At 50.6% G+C, this 25475-nt stretch overlaps 1 protein-coding gene across 1 annotated transcript in view; it reads left to right on the top strand.

The window, feature by feature from the left end:
* Window positions 1-23497, top strand: part of LOC139355924 (SH3 domain and tetratricopeptide repeat-containing protein 1-like) — a 32083-nt gene extending 8586 nt beyond the window's left edge. Inside the window, exons 2-7 of the mRNA XM_071068629.1 lie at window positions 13786-13966; window positions 15131-15281; window positions 18478-18600; window positions 19307-19463; window positions 20427-20623; window positions 23370-23497. Coding sequence (XP_070924730.1) covers window positions 13833-13966; window positions 15131-15281; window positions 18478-18600; window positions 19307-19463; window positions 20427-20530 — 669 coding nt within the window. The 5' untranslated portion in view covers window positions 13786-13832 and the 3' untranslated portion in view covers window positions 20531-20623; window positions 23370-23497. The remainder of the gene's footprint in view (window positions 1-13785; window positions 13967-15130; window positions 15282-18477; window positions 18601-19306; window positions 19464-20426; window positions 20624-23369) is intronic.
* Window positions 23498-25475: the final 1978 nt, after the last annotated feature.

The raw sequence follows: 25475 nt of genomic DNA, 5'->3' as shown, positions 1-25475 counted from the left end.
AATTCAGGAATAAAACTGGTAAAGTAGGCCAGGTGCGGTGACTCACGCGTGTAATCCCAGCACTTTGGGAGGCCAAGGCGGGCGGATCATGAGGTCAGGAGTTTGAGACCAGCCTGGCCAATATGGTGAAACCCCATCTTTACTAAAAATACAAAAATTAGCTGGGTGTGGTGGTAGTCGTGGGTGCGCCTGTAGTCCCAGCTACTTGGGAGGCTGAAGCAGGAGAATCGTTTGAACCCGGGAGGTGGAGGTTGCAGTGAGCTGAGATGGCATCACTGCACTCCAGTGTGGTCTACAGAGTGAAACTCTGTCTCAAAAAAAAAAAAAAAAAAAAACCTGGTAAAGTGTTTTACCCAGCCTAGTTACGTGTGGTAGAGCCGAATGAAAGCTTAGAAAAAGATGACTTGAGAACTAGCCCAGCAGAGGAATCAGGCGGGATGTGTTGTTACTGAGTAAGTGAAATTTGCACCTGCTTTCTCCCAGGCCTCGCTGAGTTGTGTACAACAGAGAGCTCAGGTGTTGGGGGCAGTGGACCGGTTGAAGAATGCATTGCTATTATGTGAGGAACACTGGGCTTTGAAAAAGCAGAACTGGATCCACGTTCTTGCCTGGTAACTCTAACTATCATCTAGTTTGTAAAAGGGAACGCAGTTCACTGAAAAATTCTTATGACAGTAGGGAAAGGATTGGGGCGTCTGCATTGGTGTGTGTAATATAGGTCATATGAAAGAGGATTTAGGCTGGAGGGAGACTTTTCATCTCTATAACTTTACTTTCACAGGACAATATCATCATGATTTGAAGATTTTTGAGTCAAAACTACATTGTTCTGCTATGCGTTTTGGGGCAAATTTATACATACAATTTGCTTAAATATTTCAGATGATACAAGTATATACGTGTGGGGTAAAAAGCTGAAATTTGTATTCCTCGTTCTCTAGAAGTAACCATTGTGAATAGTTAAGTCTGTATTCCAGTTATTTTGTGTATTATAAATACGCTGTGAATATATGAGTGTATATATACATATATGTTACAGAAACACATTTTTAGAGATGGAATATTGCTGTGTTGCCCATGCTAGTCTCAAACTCCTGGGCTCAAGTGACCCTCTTGCCTCAGCCTCCCAAAGTTTTGGAATTACAGGTGTGAGCCACTGCACCTGGCCTGCATGAGTATATTTACTAATTGCTAAGTTACTCTGTTCATTACGTGTCTATTGAAGCCCCCCATGTGCCAAGCATTGTTCTGAATACCTTATATGCACGAATTCACTTAATTTTTAGAGCAGCTCTATTATTGTGGCCCTTTTACAGTGAGGAAACAGAACCACAGAGAGGCTGGGGACGTTGTCTAACATCACACAGCCAGTGCTGTTGGAATTGAGGTTTGAACCCAGACAGCTGGCTTCAGATCTCTTAGCTGTTATCATAGATGGCACACCCAAACCTTAGGGCCACCTCCCAAGCCTTGCGTGAGCTCTGCCTGAGCTCTGCGAGAGCCGTGTATGTGAGGCTTCTTTCCTCTTTAAGAACACAAGTCTTGGAATTGTCCCAGACCCTGGTAGGACCTCTTGAGGACCAAAAAACAGGGATTCTTCAAGCCTGCCCCAGGGCCGGATCTCTGATTTAGCTACTTGGAAGGTAGATGTGGAAGAGAGTAATTTTGCCAGAACAAAAAGTCAGGATGGCTGGGCTGACTCGGCCAGATGCGGTGGCTCATGCCTGTAATCCTAGTACTTTGGGAGGCCGAGGCAGGTGGATCACCTGAGGTCGGGAGTTCGAGAGCAGCCTGGCCAACAAGTAGAAACTCCGTCTCTATTAAAAATATAAAAATTAGCTGGGCGTGGTGGTGGGCGCCTGTAATCTCAGGTACTTGGGAGGCTGAGGCAGGAGAATTGTTTGAACCTGGGAGGCAGAGGTGGCAGTGAGCTAAGATTGCACCATTGCACTCCAGCTTGGGTGACAGAGTGAGACTCCATCTCAAAAAAAAAAAAAGGGAAGGGGAATGGCTGGGCTGACTCATCCTAGGGAAGAGGCCCTACAGCAGCCGTAGGACCTTGGCCGCTTCGGTGGAAAAGAAGGAAGGAAAAGCTTCACCCAGGGCGGTGACCTGGACTGCAGAAACCACACTACACAGTCCACGTCCTGGAGCCTGGCCACCCCATTTGCTTCTCTTCTCCTTGGGTAGAGGGTGTGGGGAGCTTTCTACCCTGGAGGCTGAGCATCGCAGCTTCTAACCAGCGTAGGCATTTGTCTGTCCCTGGGAATACAGACAGCATTCTCATAAGCAGCCCAAATCCTCCTGAACAGCTTTTTGTAGGGTGGGGCAGGGCAGGGCAGAGGGTCATTTTGACTCATAGGTACCTTTTCCACTTTCGCTGCTGATAACTGTGTTACAGATTAAAGTTTTGTTTTTGATACTGAAGAGGATTTAAGAGAGTGAGGTATTACGGCACATCTGAGTCTGCTAAAATAGAACCACGGGGTAGTGTAGGAAAATCTCTTCTAAATTATGGATCATATATGGTGAACGTTAGAAGTCATGTGTAACTAAGTTGAAAAATCAAAACGTGGCTTGTATTTGGGCGACCCGGGTAAGTCTGGATGCCACTGCGCCTTGTGTGAACACAGGATGCTGAGGTGTAGGGATCAACAGGCTTTTTCTGGACATATTGCGCTTCTCCCTTGGGATAAAGTGGGGTGGCAGTAGGAGCACACAGCTGTTGGGCCCCTAATATTTGTCAGCTGTTTTACATGTGGGATTCCATTTAATGCAATCTTGGAGGTAAAATTATTTTATTGAAGATGAAGATAGAGGCTTAGACAAGTTAAGGAAATTGTTCAAGGTCACGTCATTTGTTTTTTTTGTTGTTGTTGTTGTTCTTTTTTTGTTTTTTTTTTGTTTTTTTTTTTTTTTTGAGACAGAGTTTTGCTCTTCTTGTCCAGGCTGGAGTGCAATGGTGTGATCTCGGCTCACCATAACCTCTGCTTCCCAGGTTCAAGTGATTCTCCTGCCTCAGCCTCCCGAGTAGCTGGGATGACAGGCATGCGCCACCACACCAGGCTGATTTCATATTTTTAGTAGGGACGGGGTTTTTCCATGTTGGTTAGGCTGGTCTTGAACTCCCAACCTTGGGTGATCTGCCCAACTTGGCCTCCCAAGGTGCTGGGATTACAGGTGTGAGCCACTACGCCTGGCCAAGGCCATGTAATTTAAGTGGAAAAATGAAGTACTTGATGAACTCAGAAGTTTGACTTCAAGGCCCTTGATCTTTCCATAACACGTGGTTCCTTCCCTGGTTGGTGGGGAGTGACTGAGGAACTCAAGGAAGCTGTGTTTTGTGGAAAGAGGACCTGAGGGGTGTATGGTCTTTCCAGGCTTGGAATTGCCATGCTGGGCTTCTGAATTGTATAGCTTGGCCATATGGAGAGAAGCCCCTCATTTAAGACTTATTCTTTGGGGGAAATAAAGGAAGGCCGCCCACATGAGACAGGCAGAGGCAACTTTCTCAGAGCTGCTGTGGCAAGGGAGTCGGCACTGTCACTTGCGTGTGGCAGAGACTAACATGGCAGTGAGTGGCGGATGAGGAGTGGGGAAGCTTCAGGATGGAAAAGAATGATTCCCAGTGGAGGCTGCTGTGGGGGCTGGAGGCAGCTGTGCAGAAGTGGGGTGTCCTATGTGATTGGTTAGGGGCGTATTTGGCTTTCTCTGAATTATCCTAACCGGAAATAGGGGCCAAAATTAGGGTGGCTGTCAGTTTTGAGTCAAGTCCTGCCCACGTGGGACAGAGTCTTGGTTTAGTTTCTGGGTTGTTGAGAGAGCAGTCTGGCTTCCTGTCTGATGTGCTAGCCTGGCTGGCCTCCTGGCTGTTTACTGTAGATAGGGGATTGATTTCCTGGGTGGGTAGCTACAGGTTGTGGTCTGAGTTCTGTCTTTATACATATGATCAGGCATGATCTGTTTGTATATTCAGTCCCTCATTTTTCTTGTCAGTAAAAATATCAAATGACAAATTGGATACATTGAGAACGTTTTAGATGTCTGCGTCCCCTGGAGGAAGTTTTCACGTTCACATTTAATCAGAATGAATATAAACAATTGGGCCATTTATCTTGAAGCTGTAAAATAGGAAATCTTCAACAATACTACCTCGGCGCCATTGCCTGTCTGTCCATCGTTAGGGAATGTGTTTTTATCCCCCGCCGGCTCATCGTCCACCAGTTTGTGGTTGATCCACTTCTCTATACGTCTTGTCTTGTGTGCATCTCATTGTTTGCTAGTGTTAGCTTTCCCCTTCATCAGTGTAGTTTATTTGTGTAGCCTCTGTTGGTAGGAAGTTATTTGTGGAATTTGTGAATGGAAGGTACCTTGGAGGTCTGCTAGATCAGCCCAGTGATTTTCAAGATAAACGGAAATACAGGGAAATGTTCCAGCTTCTTTGGTGGCAAAACCAGGAATAGAAAGCAGTGTTCTTTGTGCCGCAATGTCACTGGAAGACAACTGAATGTGGGCCTAAATTGCAGATTAACTAACTTTCATGTATCTCTGCTTCTGACTCTTGTTATCAGACATTTTAAATTGACCTTAATGTATTAGCAGAAATATGAAAAGTCCTGACTTGTTTACATATAAGGTACTTCTTCGCCTACTCATTTGGTTGCTTTTTTCAACAGGATTGAAAAGACATTGTTATAAACTGAATGTTTATGTCTCCCCCAGATTCTTGTACTGGAGCCCTAACTGCCAGTGTGATGGTATTAGGGGATAGGACCTTTGAGAGGTGATTAGGATTAGATGAGGTCATGAGCGTGGGCCCTGGTCTGACAGGATTAGTGCTCTTAGAAGAAGAGAAACCTGGCTGGGTGTGGTGGCTCACACCTGTAATCCCAGCACTTTGGGAGGCCGAGGTGGGCAGATCAGGACATCAGGAGATTGAGACCATCCTGAAACCATTTCTACTAAAAATACAAAAATTAGTTGGGTGTGGTGGCACGTGCCTGTAATCCCAGCTACTCGGGAGGCTGAGTAAGGAGAGTTGCTTGAACCAGGGAGTCAAAGGTTGCAGTGAGCTGAGATTGTGTCACTGCACTCCAGCCTGGTGACAGAGTGAGACTCTGTCTCAAAAAAAAAAAAAAAAAAGAGAAAGCAGAGAGCTCCCACTGCCCTGGTGTGAGGAAACAAGAAGAAAGGTGGCTATCTGCAATCCAGGAAGAGGTCCCTGTCCCAGAACTGAGTTGGCCGACACCTTGATCTTGGACTTCCAGCCTCCAGAGCTGTGAGAAATAAACTAATGTTTAAACCACACAGTTTTTACATTTTTAAATGGTATTTGCCTATAGTATTTTTATGGTGTTTTTTATGGTATTTGCCTATAGTTTATGGCCATCTGATTTGACTGATACAGAGATGGTTCCAGAATACTGTAGCCTGTATCTAAGTTGGTGATGCCATGAAAATAAATGTGGTAGTTTATTCCTTTATATAAAGATAGGGCTGTGAGCCCAGGGCCTTTGCTCATGTCTTAGTTGAGTCTTGTCTTCTTATAATAGCTTCCTAATTTCTCTTTTCCCCCTCTAATTATTTTATATATCTGGATTAAATCATATATGGTATGATTTTATACTTTATGTCTATACAAACTTTTATTGATTTTATTTCGTTTTTTTTTTTTTTTATTTTTGAGACACGTCCTTGCTCTGTTGCTCAGGCTGGAATGTAGCAACAGAATCACAGCTCACAGTACCCCTAAATTCCTGGGCTCAAGTGATCCTCCCGCTTCAGCTTCCTGAGTAGCTGGGATTACAGGTGTGCTATCCTGCCTAGCTAATTTTTAAATTTTTTGTAAGGACAGAGTCTTGCTATGTTGTCCAGAGTGGTTTCAAACTCCTGGCCTCAAGCAGTCCTCTCACCTCAGCCTCTCAAAGCACTGGATTACAGGCATGAGCCTCCATACCCACCCCAGTGATTTTTTGTTGTTAAGATCAAGGACGGGTTCCCTGGCTTGGCCTTCAAGGCTCATGATCTGGGCATGATATGCAAGTTGGGTTTCAGTGTTTCCGTTCCCACCATCAGCCTTGCATTCCAACTTGTTGCCTAAGCCCTGTTCTGAAGCCCAGCCTGAGAGCTGCATTTAGAATTTATACCTTCTCATTTCTTCATTTTCTTTGCCTATGTTCTTGTCTCCATCTGGGACATCGTCTTCACCTGTGTTCTTATTTCTGTCTGGGACATCGTCTTTGCCTATGTTCTTATCTCCACCTGGGACATCATCCTCGCCTATGTTCTTATCTCCATCTGGGACATCATCTCCACACTTCTGCCTCTTTAAATCTTCTCCATCCTTCAAGACTTGAAATACTCACTTCCTTTACATGATCCCCGCTCTGACATCCAAGCTAGAATTAATCTTTCTTCCTTTGAACTCTGATAGTGATTAATGTTTTTCATCCTTTAATTATGCAGCAGTCCTGTGTGTTAGATATTATTATTTCCCCAGTTTTTCATAGTTACTCTGAAAATATTTACTGTAGTCATATATTTTGAATATGTAATATGAGCGACATTCAAAAGGTCCTGGAGAGTGAAAGGCAGTCCTACTCCCATCACTGCCCTGTGACCACTGTTGCCAGTTTTGTTTGTTTGTTTGCTTGTTTGTTTTTCCAAGATGGAGTCTTGCTCTGTCACCAGGCTGGCGGGATGTCAGCTCCCTGCAACCTCAACCTCCTGGGTTCAAGCGATTCTCCTGCCTCAACCTCCTGAGTAGCTGGGACTACAGGCGTGCGCCACCGTGCCCAGATTATTTTTGTATTTTTAGTAGAGACGGGGTTTCACCGTGTTGGCCAGGATGGTCTGGATATCTTGGCCTCTTGATCCACCTGCCTCAGCCTCTCAAGGTGCTGGGATTACATGTGTGAGTGACTGCACCCAGCCTATGTATCTTCTTTTTAAAACACAGATGTTGGCATAAGATAAACAGTGTTCTCCACCACTTCCCCACTGGTAAATATTTAGGTTATTCCCAACCGTTTGGATTAATCAATGCTGAGTTGTACATAATTCTTGCATATTTGCGTCAATATATTTATAGGGTGCATTGCTAGAAATGGAATTGTGGGGTCTAGGGTTCTGCGCATTTTAAATGTTGATGGGTGTTGCTCGATTCCCTTCTGTTAGGGCCATACCGTTATCTCACTGTCAATGTGTAAGGACGCCTATTTCTATTTCCTTGCCAACAGTTTCTTCTGACATCACACACACACATAAAAATAGCCCTTTGTTCCAAAAACATGGACATTTTACCTTTCTACTTAAAGTGTGCGCACATTGACTGAAGCTCTGTGTTGCAGTGATATGTGCTGCTAGGATTGTGGCTCTGTTTTGAATTTGCTAGCCAGGCTATGGCTTTCCAGTCAGGTATTTTTTGTTTTGTTCATGTTGTTGCTGCCGTTGGGCCGGGCTAACCTGTGTGAATTTCCTTCTACTGCCCAGCTAGATTTCCTTTCCAGTGGACGGGCTTAGTGTCTCATCCGGCTGCCCTGTTTCCTGGTGATCTGGGCTGAGGGTCTAATCCGGCTACCTTGTTTCCTGGTGATCTGGGCTGAGTGGCTCCATGAGAAGTTGCACCCATCTTCTCCAGTAGTGCGTCTTTTCACAGCAAGCAAAACATTTTCACCACGTTTCTAGCGGGACAGGCACTAGCTCTTTTCTGGGCATCAGGAGACCTGGCTTTGTTCTGGTTCAAGCAACAGCTGGTGAGTTACCAAAGACAAGTCGCATCTGGCCCCTGGTCCTTTGCTTTATAAGTAGAATCACAGTCCGAGTGGGCATCACTGCCCTGGTCTCTATGCGGTGCTGAGTGTTGTGGGGATGATGGCTAAGTGTCCGGGTGCATTTCCACCACTAGGGGATTACAGGCCAGCCAAAGACACAGGAGGAAAGCTAACAGCCCCGGGCAGGTACACAGAACCAGAGGAGTTTGAAAGGGTGGTTCCAAGCTCCTTGGTGTGATTGATGTGATAACAATAAACATTTTATCTCTAAGTCTTGGGCCATTGGACCAAGAGAAGAGAGAGCTGGTGTTGAGTTGTAGTGAGAGGTGCGTGGTTCATGAGCCTGCTGAGCCTGGCTGGGACTCAATTCCATTGAGTCCCATTCCATTTTACCTTCTGTTTCCACCTTTTTCGTGCTCCTGCTTGTTTCTCTAGAAAAAAATGCAATAAATTCCTTTCAAAAACTTTACAAAAGCCATAGATGCTTATTGAAAATAGTTCAAATGATTTGGAAGACAGAAAGATAGTGAGTGTTTTTCTCCTGTGTGTTTGGATGAATGTGTCTTTGGGGAATCACTATTAACACTGGGTGTATTTCCTTCCAGATCTTTTCCAGTGTACCTACAAAGATACATGTACACATTGTAAAAAACAAAATAGTACCTGATAAACATTGAGTTCCCCTACTCCCACTCCGCAGTCTACATGGACATCCTTTCATGGTGATACGATGAGACCTGATGGACTCCTTTTATTCGCTGTAGTACTAGGTAATAATAGCTACAGAAAACTCACCTTCAGTGGGCATTTACCATGTGACAGGGTCTGTGCTCCAGGCAGGCTACATGAAGTGGGTCTTAAGGCTTTTTACAACAATGCTATGGGTGAACACCGTAATTGTTAATATTTTGCTAGTGATAGAATTGCAGTAGAGAGAAGCAAAGCTGCTTGCTCAAACTCATGGCATGATTCCTGAGAGACAGAGAGAGAACACTTTTAAAACAATTGTTGTTATAGTCAGATGATTTATGATCATTTCAAGAAAGAGTGCATTCAGCGAATACATTTCAGGGTCTGGTACAGTCTGGGAGCTGGTCCTGAAAATGCACTGGGCTAGAGGTAAGGGAGCGGTCCATTGGCCCTGGAACCCTAGTGCAAGGAGGGAGGTCCCGGGGAGAGGGGGCATGGAGAGGAGGTCTCTGAACAAACCTTGCAACATCCATTTCTGCTGAGTCTGGTCCGAGGTCTGGGTCTTGACATGTATACTTTTCAGAGATACTTGGTTTTGATTTTTATCACGGCTCACCTGAGCAGCCATGGTTTCAAACTGCCTGGAGATGTGGTCTGGCAGGCCAGTGCTCTGCCCATCCTTCCAGCTCCTGCAGGAGGGGAGTCATCCTGGGACTAGAGGGCTTCGCCTGTAATCAGCTGTCTCATAATAAGTGGATTTGATGCTGGTTTCGCTAGGTCAGGAAATTTCCCATTTGGAAGGAAAACTGATACTTGTTTTTGGGTTTTGCTGAGAAGCCACAGGCTTTAGAGCAGGGACTGGAAGCTTGTTGAGACACATGTGAGTGCACTCAAACATCTTCCATGAAATGTGGAAATAAAGACAGTGTTCCAGAGAGGTCCCTGGCTTTGGGATATAAATATTTCTGTAACAGAATGGCACTGGATGTCTGCTGTATTTTTTTCTCTGCTATTTTGGCAAGTTTTACCTGGGTGTGTGTCTCCTGTACAGAAGGTATGACATCCGTTTTTGCCACCAAGGGTTTACAGCGGTTGGTCCCTCCTATGTGGGTAACTTTTGTGCCGTGGTTTCTTTGGGGAAATTGTAGGTCTCCTACCCAAAGCACATTGCCCATTTCAAGGTGCTCCTGGTTTCTGAACACCTGTGGCAGTGCCTTTCCTGTAGGTGAAGCCAGCGGAGAAAGTACCCCTCCCCAGGAGGTGGGGACTGGTGAGTGAGGAGGCCGGGGATGAGCCCTGGACTAGAACTTGTGACCGGCTGCTTTTCCTTCCCCTCCTCTCCCTCCTATTTTGCCACCACCCCCACTTTTTACAAATTAAGCAATTATTTTGGTTTCCTTTATTCGCTATTCCTTGCTAATCGCATGCAGAGTGAGCCTGGGACAATGGAAAGGAAAGTTGTATTTGGCTTCAGATGATCCTACCAGCCCCGCATTGAGGGGCTTCCGCAAGGTGGCATTGTCAAGTGGCGTTGTGGAGGTTCTCCTTTCAGTCCTCAGCGTTAACCAGCAGAGGCAGGTGCTACTTATTCCTGGTTAATGTTGAGGAAGTTGAGCTCAAAGTGGCTAAGGGAACTTCCCAAAGTCACATAGGAAGTAGCAGAGTAGAACCAAACACAGATTGTCTCTGAATCAGGCAGGTCTTCCGATTCCAAAATGGACTCTTAATTTTTGGAGGTCAAAAAGCTGAACAGACACAGATATTTCTTTTTCTTTCTTTCTTTCTTTCTTTCTTTCTTTCTTTCTTTCTTTCTTTTCTTTTTTTTTTTTTTTTTTTTTTTTTTTTTTTTTTTTTTTTGAGCTAGGGTTTTGCTATGCTGCCTAGGCCGGTCTAGGCTCAAGCTGTCCTCCTGCCTTAGCATTCTGAGTGCTGGGCTTACAGGTTTGTGTCACCACACCCAACAGAACAGACATTTCTTGAAGGAAGGCATACAAATGGCCAAAAAATATGTGAAAAAAATGCTCAGTATCGCTTATAATCAGAGAAATGCAAATCAAAACCGCAGTGAGGCATCATCTCATCTGTTAGGATGGGTATTATCGAAAAGACAGAAAATAACAAGTGCTGGCGAGGATATGGAGAAAAGGGAGCTCTTACACACTGTAGGGGGGTGTAAACTAGAGCAGCTGGCTGGGCGTGGGGCTCACGCTGACATCCCAGCACTTTGGGAGGCCGAGGCGGGCAGATCACCTGATGTCAGGAGTTTGAAACCAGCCTGGCCAACATAGTGAACCCCGTCTCTACTAAAAACACAAAACTTAGCTGGGAGCAGTGGATCACACCTGTAATCCCAGCACTGTTGGGCAGCTGAGGCGGGCGGGTCACTTGAGGCCAGGAGTTCAAGACCAGCCTGGCCAACGTGGTGAAACCCCATCTCTACTAAAAAATACAAAAATTTGCCAGGTGCAGTGGCGGGCGCCCGTAATCCCAGCTACTCGGGAGGCCAAGGCATGAGAACCACTGCAACCCGGGAGGCGGATGCTACAGTAAGCAAGCCAAGATTGCACCACTGTACATTATAGCTGGATAGGAATAAGTTCTAGTGTTCTATAACATAGGATGACTATAGTTAACAAGAACATATAGTTTCAGGCTGGGCGCAGGGGCTCATGCCTGTAATCCTAGCACTTTGGGAGGCTGAGGTGAGTGGATCACCTGAGGTCAGGAGTTTAAGACCAGCCTGGCCAACGTGGTAAAACCCCATGTCTACTAAAAGTACAAAAATTAGCTGGGCATAGTGGTGGGTGCCTGTAACCCCAGCTCAGGAGGCCGAGGCAGGAGAATAGCTTGAACCTACGAAGCAGATGTTGCAGTGAGCTGAGATCACACCACTGCACTCCAGCCTGGGCAACAGAGCAAGACTTTGTCTCAAAAGAAAAAAATATATATATCTATATATATAGATATATATATATAGTTCCAGATAATTGGAGGAAGGGTATTGAACGTTACCAACACAAAGAAATGATAAATGTTTGAGATGGTGAATATGCTAATTACACTGATCACATACATTACATGTATTATGACATCACTATGTGTACTCTATACGTATGTACAGCACCCAATTATGTGTCAATTAAAAAAGAAAAAGCTGAACTTAGATTGGAATGGCTATGAAGTAGCTAGCTTTTTCATATTTTTGATATAGACGCTAGGCATTTATTTTAAGTAAACTACCCTTGGCTTCAGAAAATGTTTAGTATTTGAAGTTTAGCCTTGCATTTTGTAATACAGAGAAGTAAAACTGTAGGCTTGCTTTAGATACAGTCACAGGGGTTTGCCGTGATGACTTTTTCATGTAATAAGGGGGAAATATACCTCAATTAATAGGCATACATGCTCATTTTTCTCCCTCATACACATTTTTAGTTGTTGTCCAGGCATTGTGATACTTATGTAAATAGTATGCGATATCTTAGGTAGGAATCAGAATTTTAAGGTAAGAATACTTAGTTATATATTTTTCAAGCTTTCAAACTGGACATTTTACATGTCCATTATATAACTGTAATTAAATTTTCAAAAAAACAAACCTGTCTTTAATATGGGTGATGCTCTAGCTTTTTTTTTTTTTTTTTTTTTTTGGAGACAGCATCTCACTTTCTCCCAGGCTGGAGTGTAGTGATGCGATCATGGCTCACTGCAGCCTCAGCCTCATAGGCTGCAGAGATCCTCCCACCTCAGCCTGGAGGTAGTTTGGTTAGAACCTACTTCGAGTGGCTGGCATGGGCCTGGGGGACAGTGACAGCTGCCTGCTTCATGGGCAGAGATGAAGTAATTGCTTCCTGGGAAGTACCATCCTCCTGGCCACACTCTCCAGCCCATTTCGTTTGTGTTGGTTTCCTTGGCATCTGCACGTCTCTGGCTTCATGTGAGTCTCATTTATTTAAGCGTATGACTTCAGGCTGTGGGGAAGAATGGGCATTTTAGCACAGAGATGCACACAAAGGAACAACTGGCTAAATGTGAGTGAAGACATTCTTAGGGGGGTTTCATTTCTTTTATTCTCTAACAGGCAGTCTGGGAAGCAGTCTGGACACGTGGCCTGCGCTGTCACAGTTCCTCCTTGCAGGATTGCAGATGTTTGGAGATTATAGTGATAACTGTTATCATTGAGAATGTCATTCTCGCAGGCTCTAATAAGTCAGGATGTATTCAGTGTTAATTTGTTAAAGACAACTGTATTTCTAGCCAAATCCATGTGAGACGTTTCTCCTGGCAGTGTTGCTGGGGGGGGAGGGGGGTATTCCCATGGCTTAATCTTAGGGAAGCACACGCCTTTGAATACTGCTGAAGCTGTGAGTACCCAAAGCGCACCGGAGTACTTTTGCCATACGGGGTGTTAGTCACTGATACACATCTCAGTCAGACCTGATGGATTCTTGACCCCTTCCTTTTTTAATTTTTTAATTTTTAATTTTAATTTTTGTTTTTTAAGAGCACGACCCCTCAGGTGGCCACCATGAATCTCTGGTGTTTTCAGTTGGCTGCAGCCTATTTGCCATCTCTGGTTCAAACATATTCGAAGCCTGATGATGCTTCCCTCTGTTGTTCTCCTGCTGTGTGACCTCCGCAAACGTGGGTGCTTGAGAGGACTGTGTATTCAGCTGTTGTTGGGTGGCGTGTGTAACAGATGTCCATTCGGCGTACGTGGTTTCCTGTGTTAATCTCCGGAATGTTTCTGGCATTAGAAAATCAGAAACTTTCCACCGTTCCCAGCACCCTGGCTTTGGGAGAGGCCAGTGAGCGTGTGGTTTGGGAGTCTGGTTGCATGAGAGTAACATGTATGGGAACGCCATGGCCCGGCTTTGAACCCCATTCCCCCAACATGATGCCGTGTGTGGCAGACATGACGCTTGGCTTTGCTCTCTCAGGGTTCCATCTGCGACAGGGTCTACTTGTGCCCCTGGCCTCATCAGCTTAGGCTGAAGGTGGCCCTGGTCCTGGCCAGAGGGGCTTTGTGAAGCAGAAATAGATGGCCTGGTGCAGGGGCCGAGCCTGGCCAGGACCTCGGCCCTGGGAGTTGTAAAGAAGGCCGGCCTCTACCGTGAGCCTCTGCACCAAGGTGTGCCCATGTGACTGTGTGCTCGGCGTCTGCCCTGGCACGGGTGCATGGCCTGTCTGCGCTCAGTCTCCCCGCCTATGGGGCCCAGGCTCACAGAGGTGTGAAAGAGGCAAGCACGGCACAGGGGCCTCAGAGCCGAGCCAGCCTCGCTTCGATGCTGGGAGACTAACGTCTTCCATTTTGTCTTCTGCCCAGGCCAGTTGCGGGCCGTTCACCGGCTGTTCTACTTCTATAGCACTGTCATGCCCAGCGAGGCCCAGTGTGTCATCTACCATGAGCTCCAGCTCTCCCTGGCCCGCAAGGTGGCCGACAAGGTGCTGGAGGGGCAGCTCCTGGAGACCATCAGTCAACTCTACCTGTCCCTGGGCACCAAGCGGTAAGGGCTGGTTTTGCAGTGGTGGAGGTGGGGGCGGGCAGGGCAGGGAGGGGGGCACAGGGAAGCTGGCCCAGGACCCCAGCAGCCCCTCTCCTTTTGATCATTTGGTTCCTTGGCATCAGATGTTTTGAGCTGGTGGGCCTGGGGTTGTCCCAGGGCTGCTGCTGGCCCGTGAGTCCCAGCTTGAGCGTCCCTTGTTGGGTCAAAGGTCATCTCAACCCCAGCAGAGGCAGTACGTGCACTCTGGGCTGTTCTTCCTACTATGGTGGCTTTTGTCCTCTGACCTCTGCCTGCCCCGAATCTTCACTCCTGGCCTTCATCTGTCCCCTTAAATGTGATCACAGCAGCCACCTGTGGCTTCTCTCCCACAGAAGACAGAGCCAGTTGTGTCACCTGCTTCCCTGTGGCAGGGTTTCAAGGTCTCACGTCCCATATGTGTCGTACTCGGCTTCCCCCAAGCATCCTGACCTGGTGGGGTAACCATGGCCCTGGCCACCCCACCCACAGGGCCCAGTGACATTGCTGCAGTCACACCCCCTCGAGTGTCAGACTTACTGAGAGAGCAGGGAAGGAGCCAGATTCCATGGGGACCCGGGAGACTGCCTCCAGTCTTGGTCTCAGGTTCACAGAAGGAAAATGGGCCAGTGTGCTAGAGCCATGCTTCTCAAAGTGTAGTCCCTGGACCCGTAGAACAGCATCCATGTCACCTAGGAGCTTGTGGCAAGTGGGAGTTCTAGGCCTGTGGAGCCGGAAGCTCTGTGGGCAGGGCCAGCAAGCTATAAGGACTGGCCTCCGGGTGACTGTGATGCCTGCACACCTTGAGAACCATCGGCCCAGATAGCCCCTGAACACTAACGGCTCCTGGTGCGTCTGGAGAAGACACAGGCCATGTCTGGGAGGCAGGGGAGATGGACTAGCACACTCCTCCTGCCACAGGGCAGCATGATGCTCGATTCCCTCTGAAGGATGTCCCTCATCTTTTCCATGCCATGTGTGTTCACCCTGGCCCTCCCAGCAGCCTGGGAAGAGCAGAACACTGCACACACAAGAGGGCCGTTCCCAGTCCGCACATTCCAGATTCATCTGTCACCAGACCCACGGGAGGAGGCAGACTGGTTCCAGGAGGATGAGAGCCCTTGTTCTGACACCTGTGTCTGATTCCAGGGCCTGCAGGTCCGCTCTGGACTACACCAAAGGAAGTCTGGGGATTTTCATTGACCTTCAGAAGGAAGAGAAGGAGGCGCATGCCTGGCTTCAAGCAGGGAAGATCTATTACATCCTGCGGCAGAGCGAGCTGGTGGACCTGTACATCCAGGTGAGTGGCAAGGGATGCAGGAGGACCCCTGTGCTGTTCACTCTCCATCCACCCATCCATTCATCCTTCCATCATCTATTTACCTGCTCATCCTTCCATCCATCTATCCATCATCCATCCATCCATCCATCCATCCATCCATCCATCCATCCTTCCATCATCCATCCATTCACCTGTTCGTCTTTCCAAGCATCCATCCATCTATCCATCCATCATCCATCCCTCCATCCATCCATCCATCTATCATCCATCCATCCTTTTATCATCCATCCATTCACCTGTCCATCCACCCATTCACCTATTTGTGCATCCATTCACCTGTTTGTCCATCCATCCATCCTTCCATCTATCTTTCCATCATCCATCCAACTGTTCATCCTTCTATCCATCCATCCATCCATCATTCTTCTGTTCACCTCTTCGTCCATCCATTCACCTGTTCGTCCATCCTTCCATCCATCTTTCCATTATCCATCCAACCATCTTCCATCCATCCATGATCCGTCCATTCACCTATCCATCCATCCCTCCATCCATTCTTCCATCCTTCCATCATCCATTCACCTGTTCATTCTTCCATCCATCCGTTCATCCATCATCCATCCATCCATCTATCATCCATCCATCATCCATTCACCTGTTCATTCTTCCATCCATCCATTCATCCATCATCCATCCATCCGTTATCCATCCATCCTTCCATCATTCATCGACTCGCCTGCTCATCCTTCCATCCATCCATCCATCCTTCCTTTAGCATCCATCCATTCACCTGTTCATCCTTCCATTCACCTGTTCATCCTTCCATTCACCTGTTCATCCTTCCATTCATCCATCCATCCATCCATCCATCCATCCATCCGTCCATCATTCATCCATTTTTTATCATCCCTTCATTCAGCCACCATCCATCCACCTGTTCGTCCATTCATCCATCCATCCTTCCATCATCCATCATTCATCCCTCCATCCATTTATCCATTCATTGATATATCCATCCATCCATCTATCATCCATCTATCCTTCTATCATCCATCACACTCACCTCCTGTTCATCCTTCCATCCATCCGTTTATCCATTCATTCATCCATCCATCCTCCTATCATCCATCCATCTTTCCATCATCCATCCATTCATCTGTTCATTCTTCCATCCATCCATCCATCATCCATCCATCCATCCATTTATCCATTCATCCATCCATCATCCATCCAGCCATCATCCATCCATCTGTCCATTCATCCATCCATCCTTTTATCATCCATCCTTTTATCATCCTTCCTTTTATCATCCATCCATTCATCATCCATCCATTCACCCGTCTATCCATCCATTCACCTGTTGATCCATCCATCCGTCCATTCATCCTTCCACCAACCATCCATTCACCTGTTCATCCTTCCATCCTTCCATCCATCGACCTGTTCATCTTTTCATCCATCCACCTGTTCATTCTTCCATCCGTCCAACAGTTCATCCTTCCATCCATCCACCTGTTCATCCTTCCATCCATCCACCATTCATCCATCCGTCATTCATCCATCCATCACACTCACCTCCTGTTCATCCTTCCATCCATCCATCATTCATCCATCTATCCATTTATCCATTCATCCATCCATCCTTCCATCATCCATCCATTCATCTGTTCATCCTTCCATCCATCCATCATCCATCCATCCATCTATCCATCATCCATCCATCCATCATCTGTCTATCTGTCCATTCTTCCATGTGTCTATCATCTGTCCATTCATCCATCCATCATTCTTCCATCCTTTTATCCATCCATTCACCCGTTTATCCATCCATTCACCTGTTCATCCATCCATCCGTCCATTCATCCTTCATTCATCCATCCATTCACCTGTTTATCCTTCCATCCATCCATCATCCATCCACATATCCATTTATCCATTCATCCATCCATCCATCATCCAACCATGCTTCCATTATCCATCCATGCTTCCATCATCCATCATCCATCCATCCACCTGTTCGTCCTTCCATCCATCCATCATCCATCCACCCATTCATCCATCCATCCATCCATCATTCATCCATCCACCCACTAATCTACCTATTAATCCATCCCTCCATTCATCTATCTGTCCATTGGTTTATCCATACATTCGTCTATCCACCATCTAGCCATCAATATGCACATACATCATCTACTCTCCACCCATCCATGCATTATCTACCCAACCATACATACATGCAGACATACACACATCATTCCACCCAGCCACCCATCCATCCATCCATCCATCCATCCATCCACCCACCCGTCCGTCCATCCATCCATTCATCCGTCCATCCATCCATCCATCCATCCATCCATCCATCCATCCATCCATCCCAAAATTAATCTATCCACACACCCATCCATCCATCCATGTGTCTACATCTCCTCATCCATTCATCCATCCATCCACTCATTCCTAAGCCACTGCTGAGCACCTGTTGTGTGCCTTTTCCCTCCCTCCAACTGATTCCTGCCCATCCTCCCCCAGTGGCCAGCATCTTCTCCCTGAGGGCAGCGGCGCGGCCCCTCACAGTGCCCAGCACCTGCTGGTATACAGCACATGCTCAAATAATGTGACCACTCAGTTAACACACAGAAGAACTTGCTCCAAGCGACACGTGGCACATCTCCTGACAAAATGAATCTATCATAGTGGCTGTTTTCAGAGGCTTTCCCAAACACAGTGTGATCTGGAACAAATTGTGAAGCCCACAAGCCTGGTGAAGCTTTCATGATTGAGCACCTGCTATATACCTCCTTGAGCTGAGGAGAGGGATCAAGAGCTCATGGCCAAGAGGGGACCAGGCCCACCCACAAACACTGTTGATGTGGCAGGGATGTGGCAACCCAGAAAGGAGCCAGGGGATGGGCTCCCAGCAGTCTGGGGCCACGGAGACTGGTTTGAGTGCAGGGGAAGTGGGCTAGGCCTAGCCCTGGTGGTAGGATTCACAGGTGTCGGGCTCCTGGGCTGCAGCTGTTCAGTCACCTCCTGGCACTCAGGTGCATCAGTTCATTGTCCTCATGCCAGTGGTGGGGGCAGCCCTAATGCACAGGGTCTGCAAAATGCTCAGGTGTACCTGTAGTGTGTGAGAGGAAGGAGGCTTGCAAAGGTGGGCGTGGCCACCTCGCCAGATTTGGGTCTTGAGGGAACTTCTGTCTCCTTTCAGGTGGCACAGAATGTGGTCCTGTACACAGGCGACCCCAACCTGGGGCTGGAGCTGTTTGAGGCAGCTGGAAACATCTTCTTCAATGGGGCCTGGGAGCGGGAGAAAGCCGTGTCCTTCTACCGGGTGAGCTGGCCTGTGGGCTGATGTGGGTGGGCCTCAGGGGGGCACCTGGAGGGCTGAGGCACAGGTGTGGCAGGGCAGAGGCCTCCCACCTGGAGGCAGGGCCACCCATGCACATGCTTAGTTTCCAAGTGGTCTCACCGGGAATGATATTGACCATGCCCCTGCCCGGGACAAACGTTTGGGGCCTGGATGTGACAATGGCTCTACCCTTGTACCTGATGATCTCAAGCAACCATGAGCTGGAAGTTCTGTCCCCATCTTCCAGATGAGGAAACTGAGGCTCAGAGAGGCACAGGGACATGTCAAAGGACACACAGCATGTCAGTGGGAGGCCCAGGTCTGCTTGCACCCCGAAGTGGGACAGCTTCTCCCTTCCTCTGAGCTCACGGTGTGGCTCAGCCCTGGGCACAGATAAATGTGGTGTTTTTAGAGCAGAGAGGAGTGCTGGCTCCCCCCAGTCAGACCCCTGGTGTCCAGGTGGGAAAGGCTGGTCTCAGGCTGCTGGGTGTAGCTGGATGGGCCTCAGGTGACTCTTCAGCCCCCAACTTGGGTGTCTGAACTGTGTGTTATCCCAGAGCACAGAGCTGTGTGGAGGAGCAGGGGTAGCTGGGGCGTGGGAAGCTCCAAGCACATGTTTGAGCTCTGAGGAGGGCGCTGGGCAAGGTGGGTGCTGCAGGAAACCTGACCCCACCTGCTTGTGTGGTAGGACCGGGTCCTGGCCCTGGCAGTGACTACGGGCAACTGCAAGGCGGAGCTGCAGCTACAGCTGTGCAACAAGCTGGTGGCACTCCTGGCCACACTGGAGAAGCCCCAGGACGGCTTGGAGTTTGCCTACATGGCCCTAGCACTCATCATCACTCTGGGTAAGTCCCCTGAGCCCCCACCCTGCCAGGACCCACACTTTGCCAGAGCCCAGCCTCCAGGTCTGCAGGGCAGGAGCTGAAACAGCTGCTGGATTTTCCTGGTCTCCTGTCCAGGCAGGCAGATCTGCCCAAGTGGCTTCCCTGTCTGGCTGTGGGGCACAGCCCGAGGTCTCTCACGCAGTGCAGAGCTCCCTGCCTGAATGAGCTCTGTTTCCTCTGCCTGTTCCCGCTGCTGACCACAAGGGCCGCCCAGTGTGTCCTCTGCCTTCCAGACATGCCAGGCATCTCGTTGGTCCCTGTATGTGCCAGGCTGAATGGCACATTCCCTTTCTCTTGTGCCCTTCCCAACCTCATCAACCACACGGCTCTCTGGCTGATAAAATCCCAGTTCCCCTTCCAGCAGTCTGCCCCTTAAGGCTGGGCATCCCCTGGTGCTGTGCCAGGGTCATCTGTCTCCCTCCAGAGACAGGGAACCCTAGGCAGGCCGCATGCCCCAGCACCTTGTGCCCCGTGGCCCAGTACACAGTAGGTGTGCAGCTGACTCCCCAAAGTAGGGGGCTGTGATTGTGACACACGCAGGAGGAGTCGGATGTCACATCTGTGGGTTGCCTGCAGCCGGCGTGCCCAGGAGCACCTGGACTGCATGGCTTTTGGGCTCCCCTGGTTAAAACCAGTGAGCAAAGGCAGGTGGCTATGTGTAGGCACAGAGCTGGGCCATCCAAGTCCGACTTTGCCAAAGCCTCACAGTAGACAGGGGCAGGCCTTATTAGTTCTGCTTTGCAGATGGGAAAGTGAGTCTGGGAACCTGGAAGGGACTGGCCAGAGCTGCCCAGGCGACCGCAGGTGCCTGGAGGCAAGCCGGGTGTGCTGCCTGGGGTCTGCATACCTGCTCCTGAGGGGCCTGTGCCCTCCCTGCCCCAGGGAGCCACTTCCTCACACCTGCCCCTTTGGCCTGCACCCCAGGGGACGGGCTGAACGAGCACGTGGCCTACCACCGCCTGGCCACCCTGCACCATCAGCTGGGCCAGGGCAAGCTGGCGGAGCACTTCTACCTCAAGGCCCTGTAGCTCTGCAACTCGCCACTGGAGTTCGACGAGCAGACCCTCTATTACGTGAAGGTGTATCTGGTGCTCAGTGACATCATCTTCTATGACCTGAAGGTGGGTGGGGATGGGCAGGGCTCGGGGTGTTCCCGGCCCCCTTGGAGTGGGATCTCTACCCAGACCCAGAGGCCTGGGTTCCAGCCTTCCTTAGGAATGGCCCAGTGGCCTCCCTGGAGCTCTGCACGTGGCTGGAGCAACCAGCAATGTTAGCAGATACAACCCAGCTCCCAAGCTGGCCAGGCCCCACCCTCAAGAACTCAGTCTCAGCCAGGGAGGCTGACACATGAGTGGGCAATGGTGGCCTCTGGGTGAAGAAGGGGGATTGTAGTCAGGGGGACCCTCCTGGAGGAGGTGACACCAAAGCTGAGTCTTGACAGTCAAGTGTCACGTTGCATTTAACAAAGAAAACAGGGTCGGGAGAAGGACATTTTGGAAGATGGCATCATCCTCACATTGAATCCACGTTGCAAGATCCAACCCAAATCCTGGTGCCTCCTCTAGGAAGCCTGCCCAGGGTGCCAGCCTGCACTGAGCAACTCCTTCCTGGAGTCCCGAGACACCTTGAACCTTCACATCACCCAGGAAGGGTGGGGTGGGACCAGTGTCTTACCATCGGGTTCACAGACAGGGAAACCCCAGCTCAGGGCAGGTGCAGTGGGGCGGGGCCCCAGCCAGCCAGGCTGAGGCCTTGCTGGGTTGGGTCTTTCTGGAGCGGAGGTGCTGTGCTCCCTCTGCCCCCAGCCCTGCAGGGGTGGAGAGCTGGGACTGTCAGACTCAGACCTGGCGTGTCTCCACCCAGCAGGCACCGCCCCTCCTCAGCATCGCACCGGCACCGCATCAGTGCTCCTTATGGGCTGAGGGGCCAGGGCACTCCAGTCCAGGGACCGAGATCTTGGGGTCCTTAGAACAACATGAGGAGCTGGGGCAGCCCTAAGACCCCGCCCCGTTTCCCCCACCGCAGGCCTGGGGCTGCCCGGGAGGCCCCCGCCCAGTGCTGGCGACACCTGGTGGTCAGAAGTGGTCCATGTGGCCTCCCAAGTCCCAGCCAGACAGGGAGGTTCCAAGTGTCAGACCCAGAGGGACGCTACTCACCGCTCAGGGGCTCGCCTGGGACCCAGGGAGACGGGCCTCCCAGAAGAGGCCTTTATCTCTCTTGGTCAAGCCTGCCGCCCACTCCGCCTGCCCAGGAGGAAGGAAAGGGCCAAGTAGTACCTGAGAGGCCAAAGTCCACGGTTGGGGTTGAGGGGCAGAGGCCTCCTTCACCTCCTTCCCATGCACAGCCCTCTGGGTCTCATCGTGACTATGCTGTCAGCGCAGGCCAGCTTCCCACAGGGAGGCCCCCTTGGAATTCCCCAAGGGCGGCTGTCTTTCCAAGGCTACACCCTCCTCCTTGTATAGGAGGCTCTGGACCCAGGGCCCAGAGGAGTAGGAGAAAACGCCAGGCTGCATGGGGCCTGGAAGGCTGGCAGAGAGGCAGGGGTAAATGGGCATCTTTGCCGATTGCCTCTAAAATGGGGTCCCCTTTAGTGTACACGTGAGAGTGAGCCCTGGAATAGGGAAGATTAGGTGTGTCCTGGCTCAGCCTGCCACTCACTAGCTGTTGCACACACTACAGGTACATGGAAATGCACACGGGCACAGGCACGCGCACACACAGCACGCGCACACAGGCACGCGCACACACAGGTGCACACACGCACACACAGGCATGCACACAGGCACACAAACGCACAGGCACACGCAGAGACATATGCATTGGCTGGCTCCTTCCTGTTTAGTTGGGTTGCCCCCACCCCTTCAGGAAGCCTTTGCCTTCCAACCCCGGCTGAGTCTGGGGCCTCCTGGGCCCCCCACAGGCTCCTGGGCTTCCCTCTGCCACAGCCTGAGCCACCCTGTGTGGTCAGTGTTCACTCCCAGGTCCCTCAGACTGGGAGCAAGGACGTTAGGCTCATCCACGCACCCAGCACAGAGTCCAGTGTTCGGCTGGCCGGGGACATTGGATGAGCAGTGGCGGTGACTCGGGGCCTTCTCACGCCCCTGATCCGTGTGTGGGGCGGGGCAGTGGGGGAATGGACTTGCTGCATCTTGGACTTTGTCCTTGACCCTGGGAGCCATCTTGAGATGGTAAAGAGGGACAGGCCAGGCATGGGTCTTAGAGAGGTTCCTTGGGTGACCCCCATGTGGAGGAGGCGCCGGGGGAGAAGCCGGGTGGGGGATGGGAGGGTGAAGGAGGAGGTCTGGGAGGCGGCATCCCAACCCAGGGATGGTGAGTTTGGGCCAAAGACGCATTGAAAATCGGAGTGGATGTCTTGGGAGTCACACTCCATCAATATTTCAGGGAACATTGCCAGAGAGGACACCTGTGAGATGGTTTTGTACCTGGCCTGTCCCGTGGAGGGCCTGGAAATGGTCAGCATGGACAGGGGCCAGAGGGGAGCCTGGGTCACTCAACGCTGTGCCCCTGCTGTGGCTCGGAGCCACGGGTCCTGCATGGAACTCTCAGAGCAGGCAGGATCTGCCCTGACCTCAGCCCATGGGGAAAGCAGCCACTGCCTGCGGAGAGGGTGGCACTGGGGCAGGACGGTTGGGGTGAGTGGGGCGTAGGGGCAGTCAGGAAGGCTTCCAGGGGTGTCAGGGTCGTCCCCACTTCCTGCAGCTGAGACCACAGCAGTGTAACAGGTTTCGGGGCTCATGGGGTGAGCCAGCATTGGCTGGACATGTGGAATGACCTGGAGACAGGAACGGCCTCTGGGAAGACGGGCTCCGAGTCCCCCTTTTGCTGAGCATGACCTGTCCCCTTCAGGACCCGTTTGAGTACTACCAGCTGGCACTGGCAGCCGCCGTGGACCTGGGCAACAAGAAGGCACAGCTGAAGATCTACACGCGGCCGGCCACCGTCTCCCACAACTTCCTCCCGGACCGTGAGAAGTCTCTCCTCTTCTACCAGAAGGCCAGGACCTTCGCCACAGAGCTCAACGTCCGCAGGGTCAACATGCCTCCTCTGCCACTCTGCGGGTGGGCCCCCTGGTTGGCCCCCAGCCACCCTCGCTGAGGACAGCATCCGAGGGAGTAGGTTTTGTGCAAGAAGGATGGTCTCCTCCCTCTCCTGGTGTCTCCCGTGGCTCATTTTCTGGGAAATGGGGCATGAAAGCAGGGTTCAAATAGCAATAAATTTTTCTTTGCAATACCCTACCGAAGTCCCCAGGGCATCCTTCCCTGTGTGCTTCCTGGGCTGTGTCTAGGGGCCAGCTCCTTCCCTGGTGGCAGCCCTCTGATCTTGGGGATGAGAAGGACCGTGAGTCCAACAGACCAGGTCCAGGTCACCATGAGCCTCGGTTTTCTCGGTGGCCAGAGGGGAGATGGTGGTGGAACTCTCTGGGCAGCTCCCTGCTCTCCCTGCTCAGAGCTTTTGCTGTAGGTCTCGTGCCGCCCTTGCCTTTAACCTTCAGGCCACTGTGCCCGGATGTGGGGGCTGCTAGTGTCCCTGTTCGCCATTGCAGAAATAGAGGCACAGAGAGGTTAGGTGTCTGGCCCACCGTCACACAGCAGCAGGTAGGGGCGGAGAGGCAGAGCCCAGTACACTGACCACCACACCACCCTGCCAGCCTGCAGCCAGGAAGGTGTCCCCCATTAGGACCCAAGGTCAGCTCCTGGACCTCTCTTGTGGTGTCAGGAGAGCCACAGGCCAGTGACGGTGGCCCCGGGGATCCCTCACTCAGTGTCCTCTGCTCCCAGGCTTGGTTGGGCTGAGCCTGGCCAGTCCCACCTCTGGCCACTGGTCAGCCCTGTGGGAAGTGAGATGCAGGGATCTCTGCCTGTGTAGATGCTGCTGCCCAGTATTGAAAGCTTTATCTGGGCTGCCCCCAAGCCATCCCCACATGCCCCTCCCCTTCCGGTCCCCGGCCCTCATCCCAGTCCCTGGAATCCCAGGTTTTCCTTGTTGGAATCTCTTGGCCTTAGGGAACACAGCTGACACGGTCTTTTTGCCAGTTTACGGCAAGAAAACCGAGGTTCAGAGACTGTGGGTGTCCCACGTGATTCTTACATACACTGCACTCTCCCAGGCCCCTCTTTTAAACACTTTAAATGAGGTGACATTCACATCACATGCAATGAACTATTTCGACGCGAATAATGTGGTGGCTTTTGTGCATTCACAGTCCTGTGCAACCACTCACGCCATCTACTTTCAAAATGTTTTCATCTCCCCAGAAGAAACCTGCCATCCTCACTAAGCTGTTACCCCTCCTTGGTATCCCCCAAGCCCCTCGTTTAATGGAAGTGGAAACTGAGGCCCGGAGAGAGACTTGCCAGTGGGCGGAGCTCTGATCATAAGGAATCAGGCAGCCATCTGCTGCTTCAGTCCCGGGTTGGTTTTCCACCCAGCAGAGGTGACAGAGCCAGGAGGTTCTCGGACCCCATGCTTGCAGCCAGAGCCCTGCCCCGAGCCTCCCCACAAGGGGGCAGCAGAGAGCTTTCCAGAACCGGTCGCGGGGCTGGCGGGAAGCAGCGGGTCAGAGCTGCTGACAAACCTCACGTGGACCCCAGATCCCTGTCTCTGTGGGTTGGGCTTGGGAATTGGTGAGGAGGCCGCATGATTGGAAACGTGAAGACGGCACGGCCTGGCTGGAGGAGTGGGAAGTGCCGTCACGTTGACTGGGGACACAGTCCTCCTGCCCGCTGGGCCGGGCCTGCAGCCATTCTTCTCAGGGTGGGGTCCGCAGGTCCGGCTTGCTCTCGGCCCCCGACCTGCCTCAGAGTCCGGGGGGCTTTGGAACTGTGCCTTCCCATCTCCACCCACCCTGGCTGGTGCCATGAGGGGCCTGGATCCTGGGATCCTGTTCCTCTTGGGCAGCAGAGACTGGGGGACCAGAGGAGATGATGGGTCTTCAAGCCCCACATTCAAACC

Source organism: Macaca nemestrina, chromosome 8 (assembly GCF_043159975.1).
Source record: "Macaca nemestrina isolate mMacNem1 chromosome 8, mMacNem.hap1, whole genome shotgun sequence".
NCBI lineage: Eukaryota > Metazoa > Chordata > Mammalia > Primates > Cercopithecidae > Macaca > Macaca nemestrina.
The sequence above is the reverse complement of the archived record's forward strand: the minus strand, read 5'-3'. Positions and strand labels throughout refer to the sequence as shown.